Genomic DNA, 21,055 nt, shown 5'->3' with positions numbered 1-21,055 from the left:
TTAAATACTTAAGTATTCAAAAGTGCAAATTAGACTAAAATAGGCCTATACATTTTCTTTTTTAATATCATTGCATTGCTCTTTTAAAACTTAGACTTTAAAAAAAGAAATGCCCACAACTTCAAAAACAAACAAAACAAACAATCCTAGTGAAAATAGCAGACCAATGTTTGTCTTTGAAATGTGGCGTGAAAGTCATAAGTATCCCACAAATACTCAAGTAAAGTACACTACTAAAGTAAATACTGTCCACCACTGGGCCTACATTTCCCATAACCCCACGCGTGTCTGGCGTGAATCAGTGCGCCCGACAAGCAGCTGTCGCGTCGCTGCTTGTCTTGAAGAACACAAGCGCATTATAGTGTACACAGAGTACAGTAACACTACAGTAGCCTACTACAGCCTCAGAGTGCAAGATAATATAGATATAACGTGAAGAGCAGAGATGTCCCTTTCAACCACGCACGCTGATACGAAAAGCCTGAGAAGAAGACAGGCTACCGAAGGTGACGTTAAATGGCTCCGTCTTATGAGCAAATTTAAGACTTCCGCCCTGAGAGCTAGCAGATTTAAGACATCCGGTTGCCTTCAGAATAAAATAATATTTTAATTCGTTAATTAAATAACTATTACGTTACATTATTAGTGTAAAAGTGTGTTCTTTTCGTTAAGAATCACCCAACAAGGATTGTAGTTTAGCCCAGCCGGGCAATAGTTTATTATAAAGTCCCGTGCTAAGAGTAGTAATAAACAACCTGTCAGCTCAGTCTAGTGCAACCAACAACAGGTACCGTGCGAGAGGTGCAACCAACAACAGGCACCGTGCTTACCGTGCGTCACGAACTTGTATAAGCAAGGTTCCTATCCAAACAATAAAGGTTCCTATTTCATCAAGCAATAATACACCTATTATAACAATTAGTATTATTATTACATTACAGTTATTGTAAAGACACACATTATGTTTCTGTGTAAAAATAAGTAATTAAATTACTAATAAGTAATTAAATAATAATAAAAGTTATCTAAATGGATAAATGCTATTCACTGGAGTGCATGGACTTTATAAAGTGGACACTGGACAAAAGAGGCCTCCGCGAGGCAACTATCTGGACATACCCACGCGTTCGGGGAGATGTCCTCTACCACACTCCACTCTCCGCTAAGCGGGAGAGGTGTAAAATTCACAGCAGCAGACCGTCTACTGTGGTCAATGCTGAAAAAAGTACCGTTTCCGGACCCAGAATGGACACTGGACAAAGAGGCCTCCGCGAGGCAACTATCTGGACATACCCACACGTTCGGGGAGATGTCCTCTACCACACTCCACTCTCCGCTAAGCGGGAGAGGTGTAAAATTCACAGCAGCAGACCGTCTACTGTGGTCAATGCTGAAAAAAGTACCGTTTCCGGACCCAGAATGGACACTGGACAAAGAGGCCTCCGCGAGGCAACTATCTGGACATACCCACGTGTTCGGGGAGATGTCCTCTACCACACCCCACTCTCCGCTAAGCGGGAGAGGTGTAAAATTCACAGCAGCAGCCCTTCTACTGTGGTCAATGCTGAAAAAAGTACCGTTTCCGGACCCAGAATGGACACTGGACAAAGAGGCCTCCGCGAGGCAACTATCTGGACATACCCACACGTTCGGGGAGATGTCCTCTACCACACTCCACTCTCCGCTAAGCGGGAGAGGTGTAAAATTCACAGCAGCAGACCGTCTACTGTGGTCAATGCTGAAAAAAGTACCGTTTCCGGACCCAGAATGGACACTGGACAAAGAGGCCTCCGCGAGGCAACTATCTGGACATACCCACACGTTCGGGGAGATGTCCTCTACCACACCCCACTCTCCGCTAAGCGGGAGAGGTGTAAAATTCACAGCAGCAGCCCTTCTACTGTGGTCAAGGCTGACAAAAGTACCGTTTTCCGGACCCAGAATGGACACTGGACAAAAGACGGCTCCGCGAGGCAACTATCTGGACATACCCACGTGTTCGGGGAGATGTCCTCTACCACACCCCACTCTCCGCTAAGCGGGAGAGGTGTAAAATTCACAGCAGCAGCCCTTCTACTGTGGTCAATGCTGAAAAAAGTACCGTTTCCGGACCCAGAATGGACACTGGACAAAGAGGCCTCCGCGAGGCAACTATCTGGACATACCCACACATTCGGGGAGATGTCCTCTACCACACTCCACTCTCCGCTAAGCGGGAGAGGTGTAAAATTCACAGCAGCAGACCGTCTACTGTGGTCAATGCTGAAAAAAGTACCGTTTCCGGACCCAGAATGGACACTGGACAAAGAGGCCTCCGCGAGGCAACTATCTGGACATACCCACACGTTCGGGGAGATGTCCTCTACCACACCCCACTCTCCGTTAAGCGGGAGAGGTGTAAAATTCACAGCAGCAGCCCTTCTACTGTGGTCAAGGCTGACAAAAAGTACCGTTTCCGGACCCAGAATGGACACTGGACAAAAGACGGCTCTGCGAGGCAACTATCTGGACATACCCACGTGTTCGGGGAGATGTCCTCTACCACACCCCACTCTCCGCTAAGCGGGAGAGGTGTAAAATTCACAGCAGCAGCCCTTCTACTGTGGTCAATGCTGAAAAAAGTACCGTTTCCGGACCCAGAATGGACACTGGACAAAGAGGCCTCCGCGAGGCAACTATCTGGACATACCCACACGTTCGGGGAGATGTCCTCTACCACACTCCACTCTCCGCTAAGCGGGAGAGGTGTAAAATTCACAGCAGCAGACCGTCTACTGAGGTCAATGCTCAAAAAAGTGCTGTGCCTTGGGGCATTGACATGAAATCACTGGCCTATAACATGCATTGCAAAGTAATACTAATTATTTTGGTAATTACTGGTGTTTGAACACTAATGTCTGCATCAATGACAATGGTAATGTCATTCACTATGTAGATGGGCCATTAACAGTAATAGTTTATTTTTACAGTGCTGTGTTTATACATTCCTCCAAACCCTCTTTCTGGCTGGGCGGTGCCCAGGTATAGATGAGGTGACAACGATCGTTATATATATAGTGGCCCTCTCCATAGCATTACATTTATAAAATAATAAACAAGTGTAATGCTTTATTGAGTCGTCCACTCACAGTAAACAGTCTTTGTATTGAGTTGTGCTTGAAATGTACTGTAATTATGCAAACTGTTAATACATATTTCAATCAAATCAATCAAAACATTAGGAAATATTTTGTTTAATACAAGTAAAAGTCCGGTATTAAATCATATCCGGTATCAAATTGACTAGAGTAAAAGTACAACAGTATTGGTATCAAATTGACTAGAGTCAAAGTACAAAAGTATTGGTATCAAAAAGTACCTAAAGTAGAAAGTACTTGTTATGCAGAATGTCCCGTTTCAAATTTCCCGTTTCGTATAAAATGCATAAAAAACATTTGAAAATAGCAGATCTACAAGCTCACAATGAGTCGCATTGTGAGCTTATAGGCTATTTTCAAATGGCCAAAATGTATCTGTATATAGGGCTGAAACGGTTAATGTATGTTTTGTAATAATAATCAAAATCTAGTAAAAAGTAACTAGTAACACACATTTTCAAAAACAATTATAGTGGAGTAAACGTACAATATTTGCTCCACAGATGTAGTGGAGTAGAAGTAAAAAGTAGTGGAAATTGGAAATACTCAAGTAAAGTACAAATACTTCAAAATTGTACAGTATGCTTGTTGTTACTCATGGTGTCATTGGTGTGTGGAAGTGCCGTGTCTTTATTTTCTCAATAGTGAGCGTGCCATATCGACATTACGTTTAATTATGACACCACATTCAAATTATATATTTCCATCCCATGATAAATTTTTCTCCTTCTTTAATTTTTTTTCTTTCACATCAGCATGTATGAGTTTTAGACTAAATGTGTATCTGTACCACTGTCTCCCCAGTCAGAGTTCAATGAATGTGAGTTTAAATGAATGTAGAATTATGTGCAGGATGTAATTTGTATACAGATGTGAGTGGACTTAATTTAACTTTAAACCTTTTTATATACATTTAAATTTAAAAGAAAAATCATCTCTCCCACACTTGTGCCAGTGTGCCAGTGACCACCCTCTGCTGTGCCAATGTTGGCACCCGTGCCTAAGGTTGCCTACCCCTGTTGTAGGAGAACTTCGCCGCCAATGGAGGATGCGAGGGACGCCAAATGACACGTCCCCACGTGATTTAATCCAATAGTGCTTACTGTGATCATCTAAAAACAAACGTTTGAAATGTTTGGACTGAGCTGGTTTTGCTTTAAAAGTACATCTAACTTTTGATCAATTTATGTGTGTGTGTGTGTGTGTGTGTGTGTGTGTGTGTGTACAATGTTTGCACTTTATGTTTGCAGTGATGCTTTGCACTATAGGCTACCTTTTTATACATTTGAGTGATGTGTGCACTTAGGTACATTGCATGTTGTACCATATATACATTTGAGTGATGTTTGCATTGAGGTACATTGCATGTTGTACCTAAGCTTTTGAGTAACGTTTGCACTTAATTGGTACATTGCACGTCTTACCTTTTTATACATTTGAGTAATGTATGCACTTATAGGTACGTTGCACTTATAGTACCATTTTGTACTTTTGAGTGATGTTTGCACTGATTGACTTTGTAGTTTTTGCAAGTTTTGCATGTGTTTGAATAATGTTTGCTGTATTAACACAGATGCGCACACACATGCAGTAAATTGATCAAATCTGTAACTACTAACTATTAAAGTAGCTTCTCAGTCCACATTAAGACAAATTGTGATGTTTAAAAACAAATATTGTAGGGATTTGGAAACTTTTAAATGAGCATTTTATTTCTGATTGTGATGATCATTATTGATATGATTTCTTCTTCTTCTGTGTAACAGTGAATGAGAAATGATTAATGATTAATTAAAAGGTATTTTTTTTCTAACTTTCAAAGCCTTGTCTGTATTCTTTTATTCTTTCATAAATGTAATGCTATGGAGAGGGCCACTATATATATAACGATCGTTGTCACCTCATCTATACCTGGGCACCGCCCAGCCAGAAAGAGGGTTTGGAGGAATGTATAAACACAGCACTGTAAAAATAAACTATTACTGTTAATGGCCCATCTACATAGTGAATGACATTACCATTGTCATTGATGCAGACATTAGTGTTCAAACACCAGTAATTACCAAAATAATTAGTATTACTTTGCAATGCATGTTATAGGCCAGTGATTTCATGTCAATGCCCCAAGGCACAGCACCTTTTTGAGCATTGACCTCAGTAGAAGGGCTGCTGCTGTGAATTTTACACCTCTCCCGCTTAGCGGAGAGTGGGGTGTGGTAGAGGACATCTCCCCGAACGTGTGGGTATGTCCAGATAGTTGCCTCGCGGAGGCCTCTTTGTCCAGTGTCCATTCTGGGTCCGGAAACGGTACTTTTTTCAGCATTGACCACAGTAGAAGGGCTGCTGCTGTGAATTTTACACCTCTCCCGCTTAGCGGAGAGTGGGGTGTGGTAGAGGACATCTCCCCGAACACGTGGGTATGTCCAGATAGTTGCCTCGCGGAGGCCTCTTTGTCCAGTGTCCATTCTGGGTCCGGAAACGGTACTTTTTTCAGCATTGACCACAGTAGACGGTCTGCTGCTGTGAATTTTACACCTCTCCCGCTTAGCGGAGAGTGGAGTGTGGTAGAGGACATCTCCCCGAACGTGTGGGTATGTCCAGATAGTTGCCTCGCGGAGGCCTCTTTGTCCAGTGTCCATTCTGGGTCCGGAAACGGTACTTTTTTCAGCATTGACCACAGTAGAAGGGCTGCTGCTGTGAATTTTACACCTCTCCCGCTTAGCGGAGAGTGGGGTGTGGTAGAGGACATCTCCCCGAACGTGTGGGTATGTCCAGATAGTTGCCTCGCGGAGGCCTCTTTGTCCAGTGTCCATTCTGGGTCCGGAAACGGTACTTTTTTCAGCATTGACCACAGTAGAAGGGCTGCTGCTGTGAATTTTACACCTCTCCCGCTTAGCGGAGAGTGGGGTGTGGTAGAGGACATCTCCCCGAACGTGTGGGTATGTCCAGATAGTTGCCTCGCGGAGGCCTCTTTGTCCAGTGTCCATTCTGGGTCCGGAAACGGTACTTTTTTCAGCATTGACCACAGTAGAAGGGCTGCTGCTGTGAATTTTACACCTCTCCCGATTAGCGGAGAGTGGGGTGTGGTAGAGGACATCTCCCCGAACGCGTGGGTATGTCCAGATAGTTGCCTCGCGGAGCCGTCTTTTGTCCAGTGTCCATTCTGGGTCCGGAAACGGTACTTTTTGTCAGCCTTGACCCCAGTAGAAGGTCTGCTGCTGTGAATTTTACACCTCTCCCGCTTAGCGGAGAGTGGGGTGTGGTACAGGACATCTCCCCGAACGCGTGGGTATGTCCAGATAGTTGCCTCGTGGAGCCGTCTTTTGTCCAGTGTCCACTTTATAAAGTCCATGCACTCCAGTGAATAGCATTTATCCATTTAGATAACTTTATTATTATTATTATAATGATTTAATTACTTATTTTTACACAGAAACATAATGTGTGTCTTATAGCATCATATAGCATCATTTAAATGCTTAATTTGTAGTTTTAATGTGCAAATTAAACTTTTTTTCAATACTCTAGAGGGTACTCTTATTTTGAAGAGATCGTCCACCGGAAGCCTTAAATCTGTTCATTAGATCTGTTCACTAGACGCTGCCACGTTAAATTGTGGTTATAATACAAAGCAAAACTTGAAATACATGTACGCACGAGATTGTCCATATGGCGAGTAGTAGACGTAGTAGTAAATTATATTAAGCATAGGCCTATGCATTATTCTTCCGATACCACTAGCATAAATTCAACATATGGTAATATAACTTAAGTTATATTTATATGACGAAGCGGCGCCATTATATTATGTCTGCGACTTATGTGTGTCTGTGCGGTGCGTGTGTGCGCGCGCGTGTGTGCGTGAGTGAGAGTTCCCAATGCTTGTTTTCTCTTAAATTCATCATAAAAGAGACATGGACAAATAGAGCGGCCTAATATGCAACATTACAACATGTTTCAGTAGACAGTTTTTCAGTTGCATAAGCATGTTGCAACTTGTATGACCAATGACCATGACATTTTATCATAGGCCTATAAAATAATAATAATTTAAAAAAAAATATATATATATATATATACACACACACACACACACACACCGTAATAGCGATTTAATTGGATAAACAAAAGTTACACAAGGCAGATATGACAAATAACTACAAAGCCCTGCAGGCCATAATTGTATACTTTCTAAACTTAAAACTTAAAAAAACAAACCCTTTTGCCCTAAAAAGCATGCCAGGTTGAAAGTGGTTAAAGGAGATAATTATGTAAATAAAACTAAAACTATATACAGATTAATGGAAACGATTATGTAAAATAATTACTATTGGTTCAGATAGGCTTTATCAATCGTGACAGGCCTATGGCCAATACCATGTAACTGTTTAAAATGATCTGTTGTCTATTGTCTATCTGCTTTTAGTGTTCTTTTTGTTCAAATTTAAAACTTAATAAACATTGAGTCATAAAATAATCAAATGATCTGTTCTATGCCTCTACTGTAGTAATCACTTAGCCTTTTTGTTGACAAACTGATAAATCGGTCATTTCCAGCAGTCTGTTTTTGTGTAGTTTGTTTCACGTATCACAACTTCACGATGCATCCTTGTCCATATAAAGGACCATAGTTTAGATAGACATGGCAGATTCCCATCAGAATAAGCAGAATCAGCATAGAAACCAAATCTTTGATTTGTGACTCAGGCCAATGTTGCTGCAAATCACATACAATTATCCCTTCACTAAGTCCCTCCCCAACCCATCCTTGTCCAATAGGCACGTTGGCAGTGAAGAAAGCTTGACCTGCATAGCAAGTTAGCAACCGTTGCTAAACTATTTGGATTGGCATTGGACAATCGCTTTTTGGGGTGGGATTTAATGAAGGGCTAATTGCCACCACCAGTGACTGACAAACATTTAAAGTTTCACATCCAGCTGAAAGTGCAAACAGAAAGAGGAATTGGAACTCAATAGGCTGGGACCAGTTCTGAATCTGAACCCTCAAAAAGGGAAGCAGCTGCTTCCCTTTTTTGCTGTCATGCTTTTGACCTCTTTGTCTTGAACATGTGGTCAGTAATTAGGAGCAGCAGCACCTCACATTCTAGAGATATATAATTATATATCAAGCAAAGGACAGAGATGGCAGGCTGGTGACTGAGGCAGGTTGTTACATGGACAATTTATAGGTTCATTGAGGCTAAACAAAGGCCTACTTTGTTCTGAAGCTGTAAACGTATCACCGCTGTCAGGCAGAAATCAGCTAACTCCAAAACGTTCATTTTCCAGGAAATGAAGAAAACCTTATATATTTTTTAAATACAAACCAATACTGCCTCATCAAAGTTGGTATTGTGACTTTATATAATTGTCAGATACTTGCATGAGGCGGAGAGGGGTGGAGTTAGCTCCTTCAGCACACAGGTCCAATGGAGTTAGCTAGTTTTGTCAGAAGCACTTTTTAATACTTTTCATTGGTTCAACACAGTAAAGAGTGTTCAATAGCATTGATTTATTGGGGGAGGGTACGCCAATATGATGGCTGTATAAAAATGTAAGATTTAAAGTTGGAGTGCCGTGATTTTTATCCACCCTAAAACATGATCATCAGGTCTTATTTTTATATAACTTTTTTCAAAAAAGTGTACAGTATTAGTTAAAATTTTGTTTTTATGTGGGCATTAAGTATGCCTGGTTTGCCTGGTGGGTGGTGATCCAACTGAAGCTGCACCTATAGCTGTAGTTGTATGATAGGAGAATGTTGCTGTGATAGGAGAAGGATATCAAATGGAACACAACCACCGTAAAGACTAATCATTGTGTATATGCCTGCACTATACCTGCATCGAGTGATCTTGAACATAGAAGTTGATCTATTGAAGAATCTGACAAAGTACATCATTTTTGTTTTTGTTTTGATTGTATTGCTGTATTGTTGTACTGTTCTTTCTGCTTTGGCAATGTAAACGTATGTTTTCTCATGCCAATAAAGCCCTTTGAATTGAATTGAATTGATAAAGGGGGATAGTGTGATGTCACTATATTACTGTTTATTTCATTGGCCTGTTTGAGTGTCAAGGGTTCAGCCTCCAGGAAGAAACCCTAAATACAAAGTTAATACACCATTGCACATATAAAACGACTCCAGGGTGTCTAATGAAGTACTGTCACCTCATAGACACATGAAAAACTGGAAAAATACAAAAATTTGGCACTTTAACATTTAGTTATTGCACATGGCATGCACATTGCAAATGGTGTGGAGTTATTTAATAGTTTAATAATTATTTTGGGGGAGGGAGGTTTTGAGCCGTTATTGATAGCGACAGTGAAACAGGAAACACTGAGCGAGCGATATGCGGCAAACAGTCCATCTGGCCTAGGAGTTGAACCGGAGATGTGCCTAACCTCCCGGGCAGCAGGCACCCACTGTTCAATTGTGTGATATTTATTTGACTCTTTGAGGTACAGTTTTCAGCACATTAAAATACTACACTAAACTCACTGATAATATACTGTATAAAAGCTTCACAGATGCTATGTTTTATGATAAATCAATGTTAAACTATACCATGTCACCCAAATGTCTACGCCAAGCCAATGGATGGATGCCTTTTATGATGTCCCATAACATCCCATAATAAGACATAATAAGAGTCAGTTACATTTGATTACAACTGTGTTCTCCTGTTGCAGATTCTCTAGTGGAGCAGGACACCCAGGGAGCTTCCCAACAACCCGATTTACTCGACACGTGGAACACATCACCACATCCGTCCCTCCGTCCAGGACTCTGCACAACTAAATGCCTGTCCACACACACATGTGAGCTCTACTCTCAAGGGAAATACCATTTCACAATAATATGGCATTTCATCCTATACTGTTATCATGTCAATGGCACTGTGTGTCACATCAGGTCACAGCCACCCTGTTTGTGATGACAGTTGCCGGGAAGAAATCCTGTGCAAGACCACTATCAGAGCAGAGAATGAAGTGGAAGCCAATAAATTAGTCAACAACTATAGGGTGAGGGCAAAGGAGAAGGATTTCCATACATTTTCAGTTTTTGAAAACTCATGCATTGACTTAAAGTGTGTGTGTGTGTGTGTGTGTGTGTGTGTGTGTGTGTGTGTGTGTGTGTGTGTGTGTGTGTGTGTGTGTGTGTGTGTGTGTGTGTGTGTGTGTGTGTGTGTGTGTGTGTGTGTGTGTGTGTGCGTGCGTGCGTGCGTGCGTGCGTGCGTGCGTGCGTGCGTGCGCGCGCAATGCCAGTTTGGTTTCAGAAAATGGAAGAGCCATGTGACGGAGCGTCCGCTTGAAGAGCGCTCTGATGTCGTTAAAGAGCTCTACTTTGAACTTACCATCATTAAACCACACATAGATGCAGGTTCGGAGTAGCTTATTTGATTGTTTTGTGAGGTTTCATGCCACTGCCAAGTGATACAGACGGATGGCATTGATATATCTGTAACTAAGTACATAGTACCGTATGTATCAGTAATTAATCGCTTATATGGATGTTTTCACTATGCTGGCCTGATCATGTGTCTTACTTTTCTTGTTCTGCTATCAGGTCATCTAATCACATTTGGAAACGTAGCGTATGTGTTCATGTTTGGGTGGTGGATGTTTCTGGCATACCTTGTGGTCAGCATACTAATGTTCATCACTGTCCTTGGAGCAACGTATGGTATGTATATGACCATGGCTTCATTATCACTACATTTGATCACTAACTAATCTCACCGGATAACCATCATGTGCACCTTTTTGTTTTTCCCTTCTTTTTGCAGGTAAGCTTTGCTGGCAGTTAGCGTGGTACTTCCTGTGGCCTTTCGGCAAGTCAATACTTGAGGTACCGTTTGCGTGTAGCTGGAGTCTGTGTTATTCCCCCTGTCTCTTCCAATAGATAGTTGCAGTCCCGCCCCCTTTAAGCCTCGGACAAAGCCAACTCGGCTCCTGAAAAACCATGACAATAAGCAAAGATTTTTGGGCCGAACAAATAATTAGAAAGAAGGAAAAAGGGGCAGGGTGCAACCCTTTTTTTCTTTTCTTTTTTCTTTTTATTCGTTGTCATGATTTGTCATCAAATCCTATCGTTTCAGCACTAGCCAGCCTATACATAGAACAACACAAGTGTTATGTAGATGGGCCGTGATTTTCCAGCAGAAAGTTCAATATTAAAGTTGTTTTTTTAATTACTCTATCCTTACTCCAGGTAGGAAATGCAGTGAGGTGCTGTGAGAATTCCCCTCACTGTGAGTGCACTTTAAATGGGGTGGAGGAAGCCGTACCCATCCTGCTCCCTTCATCCACTGATGCAACAGTCCGGGAACTGCCGGGAGGATCTCCAAGGAAACCCTACTGGGTATGTGTGCTATCACTGTGTCTCACTCATATTGGATCACAGCTCTTTATACAGAAACTAGAGAGCCTATGAAATGTATGGAAAGAAAGACGGTTTATGTTCAGACTGGCAGCCCAAATCCGATTTTTAGCCAATCCAGATTGGAATCACATTGTTTTTATTAGAATCAGAATCTCAACAGCCTGTGATGTCTATGGAAGTCAATGTACTTTTAATGCTTGTTTAGTTTTAACAAACATTACCAGGCACCCCTCACTTCACACAAGTGTGATTTTGTTTTGAAGGGCAGAAGGCCAAACTGAGGGGCAATGGCAGCCATGGCCTTCATGGCCTCCATAAAATGCCTGCCCTAGTGGACAGTCAATCCTAAAGATCAGATTTGAGAAACAAATTGGATTTGCCTAGTGTCTGAACAAAGCCTTTGTGACACAGCAACAGACTAAACCAGACATGGAAATCAAGTTCAGCACATGATCATTTAATGAAGTAGTGTCCCCTTCATGTTGTGTAGCATCGTTTGACCACATATGTATGGCTGCTGCTGGGTTATCCTCTTCTGGTCGTGGCTCATGCCCTGGCTTGCTTCCTCTCCTGGATACTGGTCTTCACTATCCCTGTGGCAAAGATGAACGCACGTACCCTGGGGACCATTCTCCTCATGGCACCTGAAGACATCTCTGTCTCCACATGCTCACGGGTGAAGGTAAGACATAGTGATCCAGTTACAGTACAAAAACACCCTGACGCTGGTTGATATTGGCTTATTGAAACTAGCTTTTTCCACTCTTAAAGTACCATACTGGTGGTTTGGCATACCTAGATCAGTGACTATCTGAACGAAAATACGTGGGGGGGTGGGGGACCTCACCTCAGTGATGTACCACAAGGTCATTAGGGTTTCGGGTCTCGCGAAGATCATACCCCTCACTCGGGTGACCCAGCCGGGGTGATCATGTCCTGATTTACGTCCCAGTAGTTACTCTCGATCAGACCCACTAGGGAAAGACCAGGGCCACACAATCCGTTGGAACCACTCCTGGAACTACTCTGCCGGGACTGGGAGGTAAATTTGTAGTAGTTCCTGGAGAAAAGATCTAAATATAAACTAATTTTCTTAATTGGGCCTGGGCCGTGACTCAGCGGTCCAGGCACCTTGGCTGGTAATCCAGTCTGGCAGTGTGCTGTGAGTTCGACTCCCGATCCCGACGGCCTTTATTGCATGTCACCCCCCCATCTCTCTCCCAATTTCCTGTCAGCCTACTGTCTGTCCCTCCATAAAAAAATATGAAATAAAGGTGAAAGCCACAAAAAAAAACATTAAAAAAATATATAATAATAATTGAAACATCCATGACATGATTCATGACAACTGAATGAAGTTCAGCCAACTATTCAACCAATTATTCAGGTAATATTTTGGGACCATAGAGAAAATGTAAATATATGCTGAATCAAAAAATGTAACCATTCATGGAATTTGTTTTGTACAAAATATAGCTAAGCTGTGAATGCTTCAGGTTCACTAACTATGTCATTTATTTTTTCTTAGCGTGACACCAGAGCACTCCTATGCTGTTACCATGCAATAAACTGGTACTACTACAAATATACAGTTGATGGGATCAATGTCTTTGCTGTCAGTATCCTTTACCTAAAGATGACCAGGGGCCCGTTCCACGAAACTTGGATTAGAGATTAAACCGGGCTTTAACACATATCCTGGCTTAATATATCCTGGATCAGTGATTAACCGGTTTCATGAAAGCTGGTTGATCTTGCCAGATTAACTTAACCAGTTAACCTGGATATGTTGAGGCTTGATTCGGTTTCATGAAAGTGATGCTACATTAGTTACCATGGAAACTAATGCTTTGGACTTAGCCTGCTCCGGACCAGGCTAACAGCCAGGTTTAACCTAATCCTGATGTCTTTACTGTTCATTAATTAAGCAGTCAAACTGATCACAAACCAATGATGTTTTCCAGATTTATTCAATTATTATGGGTTTATGTTTTGCCTTATTTGTATCGGTCTGCATTAAAGGACTAATTTAAGCACTATATTTGCTGTCGTGCAAGTGCACGGTTAAGAATAATTATTATATTATATTATATTATTATTATTTTTTTTTGTAAAAGTGAAAACGTTACCATTACTCATTGTTTTACAACATATTACCATTGTAACGTTTCACCCACTACTAGTCCTACATACTTACACCTAGAAACCCCATTCAAACCTATTTAGGTTCATTCTACGGTGGACATGTGTGCCTGAAAAGGAATCTTTGAAATGTTTCATAGTTTTAGAAATATAGTGCTTTCAAATTTGTTTTGTTGACATTTATAGGCAGATAGTGGCACTTCAAAAAATCACTTTCACATAGAAACTCCATTCACACTTTGTAAAATTCAGCTTACTGTAGAGACACATGCTGGAACTTTTTACTTTGAAATGTTTTGTAGTTTCTGAGTTATTTAACTTAAACGCCCAATGCATTCTCAATCGCAATAGCACAAACTTTGGCATGCTACATGAACCCATGACCCTCACCAGTCTGGCCCCTGTCTGGACAACAACCCCCTTCCCCAAAGGTAGCTCCCTCAGAGGAGGGAGTTATGGCCAAATATCACATTGCGACAATATCATTATGCTTACAATATTAAGAATTCTGTTTTAAGTTAATAGTAGTAGTAGTAGTTTTAGAAGCTTAAGTCCTTGTATCAGTAAGTCTTGAATAGATTAGTAAAGATAATGAGATATACAGAAGGGGGCTGTAATGCAACTATTAAGGATGCAAACTGCCTTAATACCCCATGAAGAAGAAGGATCAGTAAATCTGTGATTAGTTAATCCAAGTTTCGTGAAATAGGCCCCTGAAGGATTCATTGTATTGTATTGTGTGTGTGTGTGTGTGTGTGTGTGTGTGTGTGTGTGTGTGTGTGTGTGTGTGTGTGTGTGTGTGTGTGTGTGTGTGTGTGTGTGTGTGTGTGTGTGTGTGTGTGTGTGTGTGTGTGTGTGTGTGTGTGTGTGTGTGTGTGTGTGTGTCGTTGCATGTGTGTGTTTGTCTGCGTGGCATAAAACCAGTTAAAATCTTTGACTCTCATCTCAGATCTCCTCCCTCTGGTAATAGTTGCTCTGGTGATTGGATACATCGACAAAGACAATAAGTATGCCAGCTCAGAAGTCAAGTTTGGCATAGCAGTCTGTTCCACAATACCTTTGTCCTATTACATTGGTATGGGAATTGCAAGGTATGTGCTCTTTCTTGGGATAAAAGCACACAAGGATTAAAGAAGGGTGCAACAGTTAGTCAAACGTATTTTAATTGATTATTTAAATGGAATACATTTTATAAAATACTTGATGGGAGTGGTCAAACTATCAAAAACCTTAAAAAATAGCAGACAGATGAGCGCTTAAGATCTGCAATGTTCTGTATTTTTCTGTATTAGAAATGTGTTATTCATGTTCATGTTATTTTGTTGAAATGTGATTAAAAGAAACTGCTCTCAATTATTTGATTAATTGAAAAATGTATCAATAGATTAATCACTAAGAATCTTATCTAATCTGATTAGAAAACCCTAGATTCAAGACAGAGCATCTCTGAGAATCGTTCACTCTACCATGTTTGGAGAGTTTAGAATATCTATAACTTCAAATTTTAATTTAAAAATGAACAGATCACAATTGTTCGATTTGACATATCGTATTACTTGTGTGTGTGCCGTCAAAATTGTGGGAAGAGTAGCTTTTGGGATATATCCATAATAATAAAACAATATATATAAAGTCACCGAACAATAAGTTATCCTGTTCTGTTTTCCTTGCAGTATCTCAGCCCAGAGTAACTTTGCGGTGGGAGCAGTGGTAAACGCTTCCTTCGGCTCTATCACAGAGTTGACCTTCTACATCACAGCCCTGATCAGAGGTCATCGGACAGACAATCCCTGTCTACAGGAGATGGTTAAGGCAGCACTGACTGGCACACTACTTGGATGCATCCTTTTCATCCCTGTAAGTCCCTGTACAACACAATGGAAACATAGGGCTTGCCACTTTCAACATAAAAAATAAAGTTTTAAAGTTTGTAAATGAGCAAAACTTTGTAATGAGCAAAGTTGGGAGATTTCTAGGCCTTGCCCATGACTAGGTCTGCTCTGCACTCTTGTTCGTATATATGCAGGTCGCATTTACTATGAAAACGTCCATTTCCCATCATTCACATAGAATGTCTTGTGACATCCTGTGACATCATCAGGGATGGGGATCCCTGATGTCATAGTAAATGCTACATGCTGTCGCAATTAAGCCCATATAGGAACATCCCTGATGTCATCAATATTGGCCAGCAACTCTAGCTGACCTCAAACCCTTAGATCTCCATATATGGATGGATATATTTCAGAACCTGTTCTGACATTCCATATGTTGATCCTTCCCCAATCCCCATCCATCCTTGCTCTTCAATGTCTCCCTTTTGACTCATACCTGCAAACTCTAGACGGGCCTGCCCCAAAGTTATTAGTGCAGCCACGCCCGACAGCCGACGAGTTCTCAACAGGCCGGAAAATGTAGGCCCGGCCCTACCTGGGCCCTCATCAAACCCTTTACACTCAAGAGAATGTCCCCACTACCACCCTTACAGTACGTTTTAACAGTGGGCGAGCATCGGACGACACATCGCCGAATCGCCAGTCATCGCCCCAAAAGATGGATTATTTGTATATTTTCGGGCGACGTTGCCTCGCCCACTTTTTGAACCATCGCCCATTCACCTGCTATCGCCGGTAGTCGCCGGGTCCTATAGACAAATAATGCACTTCCGGAAAATTCGTCTAGCTGTCGCCCGCTGTTAAAACGTACTGTTAGATCTCCATTTAGGGAGCTGACCTGTTCTGACATTCCATTTGTTGATCTGACCTCATCAAAACCTGTACACTCAAGACATGCTCCTTATATGGCCAATATAGAATTCATGTTAATCTGACCCCCCCATGCCAAAGCGCCTAAGGGCTTTGACATGGGATTAGCTTCATATATGTGGTCAGCATATATTCTCAACTGATGCAAGCACGCAACGTCGCCCTTTAGGGCGTCTTATGATTATAGGCCTATTTAAAACTAAAAACGAGTTGTGACCTTTTTTTAAACTGAAACAAATAAACAAAACTGAAACGATATTATGTATTTACAAAGCAAAATAAAATAAAATATACATAAATTGTCTTTAGTTTTTATCCGTCCATCCATACACCCACCCACCCATCCATTTATTGAGACTGGAATACATTACTGTGAGTTTGTATTGTAATAATCTGAATTCATTGCATCTGACAAATTATATGTCCCAAATTATAATTAAAAATCACACCCGTGTGACGTGAGGGGCGCTACAAACAAGCAAACATTAAACTCTGTTCATTGTTAATGGCATTTAGTGGTTGTGTTAGTGACAAAACAAACATTAAACTCTGTCCATTGTCAATGTCGTTTTTAATGTGTGTCTAGACAAGACAAACATTAAATCTGTATATAGGAGGGGCTAGCGAAGCTCAAAAACGAAACTAATAAAAGCAAAGAAAATACATTTTAAACAATAAAAACCTGAAACAATCAACTGAAACAGAAAATATAGTCACTCTGCATATTACACTGTACATAATTATTCCTTGACCTGAACTACCGGTAGTTGTAAAACTATGAACTTGAACAATGGCATTTGTGTCTTTCAGGGGATCTGTATGATCATTGGCGGTCTGAAACACAGCGAGCAGCGCTTCAATAGCCGCTCTACCGGAGTGAGCTCTGCTCTGCTCTTTATCTCTGTTGGAGGTACGCACTTGGATCTCATTTATACTTCAATTTTATACTACTAAATGTAGATTTCTTACAGCAGTGGATTTCAACTCTTTTCATATCAAGGCCCATTATTTATTCTTGCAGACCCAAAACACATTTCCATACAAAATTAAATGCTGTATTGATGTTGGTAGTGGTACCATAGGAGAGCTAACAGGCAAATGTTGATCAAAAAAAGAAAAATCTACATTCTCTAATTGTGTAGACTTTAATTTAACTCTTGAGAGTGTAAAATGTATCTAGAAGCTTGCGTCACACGACTTGTGGATCAGCAAAGAGATTTGGTATAAAGCGGGGAAAAGAGAGGACCAAGTACAGACTCCAGTGGGACCCCGTCAAAGAAGTATATAGGGTTTAATATAGTAATATTTCCTTCTTATTAGCAAATTGTCTCCAAGTTTGTTCTTACATTTTATTCTAAGGTGTGAATTCTCTGTCATCCAGGTGTGTTTGCCCCCACACTATTCTCAAAGGCCTATGGGAACCTGGTGTGTGATGCTTGCACCTCCACAGGAGGAAACACCACAAGCAATAGTAGTGGGCCGTTTGTCTGCCATAACTGCCACTATGACCTGGTCAGTGACCTCACCTGTTGAATTAGAACATGAACTTACACTGCTACACATTTTTATAAACATGCTGTAATATACTGATTATGTATTTCATACATAGGACCACAACTATAGCTTTAATGTCTTACTGTACCACTTGCTGTTTACATTTCTGACTAATAAAGTAGTTAAAAAAACATACGGTATACCATATAGAGTACCACCTGGGAATTTGTCGTTGGCGTATCAGCCTGACCAGTAAGCAACAGCTAATGATCTGTAGGCGAGGGCAAAAACAGCCAGGGTAGCCCTGGTCCAGAGCGTCTTCTCTCTAACGCTCTGGACCAGGGCTACACCCACACAAAAAAGTGTTTAATCATCACTGCAACCATGCCAGCCTTGACATACTGAGATCCTTCTACTACGGCGACGTTACTCTCGTTGACTTTGAGCATTTTCGCCTGCCCTGATTGGTCAGGTATTTGCGGGATTAGCCCTTGGGCTACTAACGGATCACAGTCACTCATCATGGGCAAATAAAGGCTAAATACTATGAGAAATTGTTTTTGATTTTCTATTTCCTTCAACAGAACAACAAAACATTGTTCCACGACCACATTGAGTAAGTGATTGTCTATTAATTTGATATTGTAGCTGAAATATTAGCTGGAATAAAAGAAAAAGGCTACGTTGTTATATACCTACAGTATTCTTCTTTTCTTGTGTCTAGACCGCTGATCTACACTGTGTGTGTCCTCTTGCCTGTTGCCTACATCATTGGTCTCATCTTCACTTTGAAGACACACTCCTATATCTATGATATCCATGTTGGTGTGGGACCCGGTATGAGACTCTCCTTCGTTTCGTTACTCTGTGTAAGAAATACAGCTAAATTGAATGTCAAAAGATTCCATATTATGTAATGCAGCTGGTGCTTAACAACATAGATGACTGTCAGACCGCCTTGGTCTCCTGCCGAAATATCCTGAGCATGTATGTAAGTCTGAGTGTACAAATGGAACTAAATGGACCCTTACGAGTGCCCACATCATGCCTTTGTCTGGGTTCAGTAACGGGCAACCCCGGAGCAGTGGTCCACTGGTCACGCTGGAGATCACTGGTCATCCTCATCATGGGAACTGTGCTAATGTCTGCATGTGCTGATCTCGCCACTGAGCACATCCAGCCAATCCTAAGCCAGCCCAATATCTCACAGGTGAATACACACTGACTCACACACACATTGCATGGAATTTTGTAGAACACCTCTGACATTATTCTCTCTTTCTCTCTAGTATTTCATAGGGGTAACAGTTCTGGCGATGGTTCCAGAGATCCCAGAGATTGTCAACGGGATCCAGTTTGCCCTACAGAACAATATCAGCCTCAGGTACAGTAGGTCCTTTGGAAACCCAAAAGTGAAATGATGTGTCACAGAAGTCTAAAGCAGTGGTACTCAAATATTTTCATGTCCAGGACCCCCAAATTGATACGTACTTGACTATGAAAAGATATGTGCCAGGCCAGGGACACAAAACATTGATTTCACATTGTGAGCTTGTAGATCAGCTATTTTCGATTAGCCAAAATAAAGCAACCACACACTCAAATCTCTATGGAAAATATCCCAAAATGGGACCCCTGGGGTCCCTGGACCTAACTGTATCTGTATGTATGGTTTACTTTTTCAGTCTGGAGGTGGGAAGCTGTATTGCCGTGCAGGTTTGCATGCTACAAATTCCTCTGCTCGTCTTATTCAACGCTTTCTATGTAAGACACCCTCCTTATGATTGTTGCTTTTAAAGAAAAGAAAACCTACTGGTGGTGGTTTCATTTCCTGATAACAGACTATTTGTCTTGCATTGTTTTTAGGATGTGGGCTTCTTGCTCATATTCAGTGACTTGCACCTGTGGGCCAGTATCTTCAGCGTGATTCTCGTCAACTATATCTTCATGGATGGCAAGTCAGACTATTTTCAGGGTAAGTTGTTATACAGTGACTAATCCAGCAACATCTTTCAGAATCATAATGAATTTAGGGTTAGGGTTAGGGAAAGTCACTTTTGCCCTAGTCCACATTGTTTATTGAGCAAAAATACAACCTGCATGTTAGCCTTTAACTGTATCAGGGCAGGATTTTACTAGCCTTGTATAGCCAGCCTTTAATCTGCCTTTGCAATGCATATTGCCCAAGGCAGCAGTGATATTAATATGGCTATGTGAGGCTAGGATTTTACCCTGGTTGACTCATACTGTAGCTGATGAAGTGTTAAAGCTGCAGTCGTTTTTACACTTCAAGTACGTTAGCGGCCCCATGTGGCAGCAAGAGGTAACTTTTGATACACTCATTACAATATGTACTAGTATTTTAACCCGGGCAATGGGCTGATCTCCCCTGTTTTCAACCCTCACATGATTTCAAATAGACTGAAAAAATCATGCATAGTGCAGCTTTAAGAAGAAATAACATTTTAAAACACTAGACAGGAATCAACACGTGTTACCTATGTAGTCATAAAGTAACTGTTTGTACAAATATAATGTAAGTAATCAGAAATCATCACAGGCAATTACTTGCAAATGTCCTTCTGAGTCATAATCATTGTGATGTACTGCTGCCAGTTTGTGAAAAATCTGTCAGAACATTAGAGACCTCTTTATCCCTTGGCGCCTCGACCCCACCCAACTCTCACAACGACCTCAGATCATCCCTAGGATGGTATTTTAGATTAATTAACATTGTTGGTTGTGCCAATCCAATTACTTCCATAAATGAATGTAATTTTCTATACAAGTCTCCTGTTCAGATGTTATTTACTTTTTTGTTCATCTCTCAGGCACTGCTCTGGTGGTGGTCTACCTTATTCTACTGGCTCTCTACTTCTTTGCTCCTTCTCCAACAAGCTGCATGTAAATGCCACGCCCAAAAAATAGCAGATCTACAAGCTCACAATGTGTTGCACTTGTAACTAAGTAAAAACCGAGATAACAGTGGGACACTGTGACCCAAATCCAAATGTGTTAGCCCAAGATGCACTCCATCTTTTATTATTACCATGAAAACCTTTTGATGTGCAAATTGTATTCTTGTTACTGTTCAAGTTCAAGAAGCGGGGGGGGGTGTTAACAGAGGG

The 21,055-nt window shown here is 41.2% G+C and overlaps 1 protein-coding gene across 3 annotated transcripts; it reads left to right on the top strand.

Moving 5' to 3' along the window:
• Positions 1-338: 338 nt before the first annotated feature.
• Positions 339-21,017, top strand: LOC310857795 (uncharacterized protein). Of its 3 annotated transcripts, none has more exons than XM_083763685.1 (20): positions 339-506; positions 9,834-9,944; positions 10,057-10,166; positions 10,410-10,524; positions 10,711-10,827; positions 10,931-10,992; positions 11,356-11,505; positions 12,017-12,208; positions 13,055-13,145; positions 14,618-14,759; positions 15,342-15,525; positions 17,244-17,343; positions 17,815-17,945; positions 18,512-18,543; positions 18,652-18,764; positions 18,992-19,137; positions 19,217-19,311; positions 19,613-19,691; positions 19,794-19,902; positions 20,759-21,017. In XM_083763685.1, exons 1-20 carry the CDS (start codon positions 446-448, stop codon positions 20,833-20,835), a joined length of 2,217 nt encoding a protein of 738 aa, XP_083619811.1. In that variant the 5' UTR covers positions 339-445; the 3' UTR covers positions 20,836-21,017. The 3 variants fall into 3 exon arrangements, with proteins under 3 accessions (XP_083619811.1, XP_083619810.1, XP_083619812.1); XM_083763684.1 differs by having other exon boundaries at positions 9,834-9,962; XM_083763686.1 differs by having other exon boundaries at positions 468-506; positions 9,834-9,962; positions 10,085-10,166.
• Positions 21,018-21,055: the final 38 nt, after the last annotated feature.

This window comes from Protomyctophum parallelum (genome assembly GCF_964188405.1).
Source record: "Protomyctophum parallelum genome assembly, chromosome: 4".
NCBI classification, from domain to species: domain Eukaryota; kingdom Metazoa; phylum Chordata; class Actinopteri; order Myctophiformes; family Myctophidae; genus Protomyctophum; species Protomyctophum parallelum.
This window is presented reverse-complemented; position numbering and strand designations above follow the sequence as displayed.

Bases quoted from the DNA above. Each gene is read 5' to 3' on its own strand.
- LOC310857795 (XM_083763684.1), top strand. From the start codon at position 446: ATGTCCCTTTCAACCACGCACGCTGATACGAAAAGCCTGAGAAGAAGA. The intron at 10,525-10,710 runs GTTCGGAGTAGC...TTCTGCTATCAG, and splicing joins TAAACCACACATAGATGCAG to GTCATCTAATCACATTTGGA. The intron at 11,506-12,016 runs GTATGTGTGCTA...CATGTTGTGTAG, and splicing joins CTCCAAGGAAACCCTACTGG to CATCGTTTGACCACATATGT.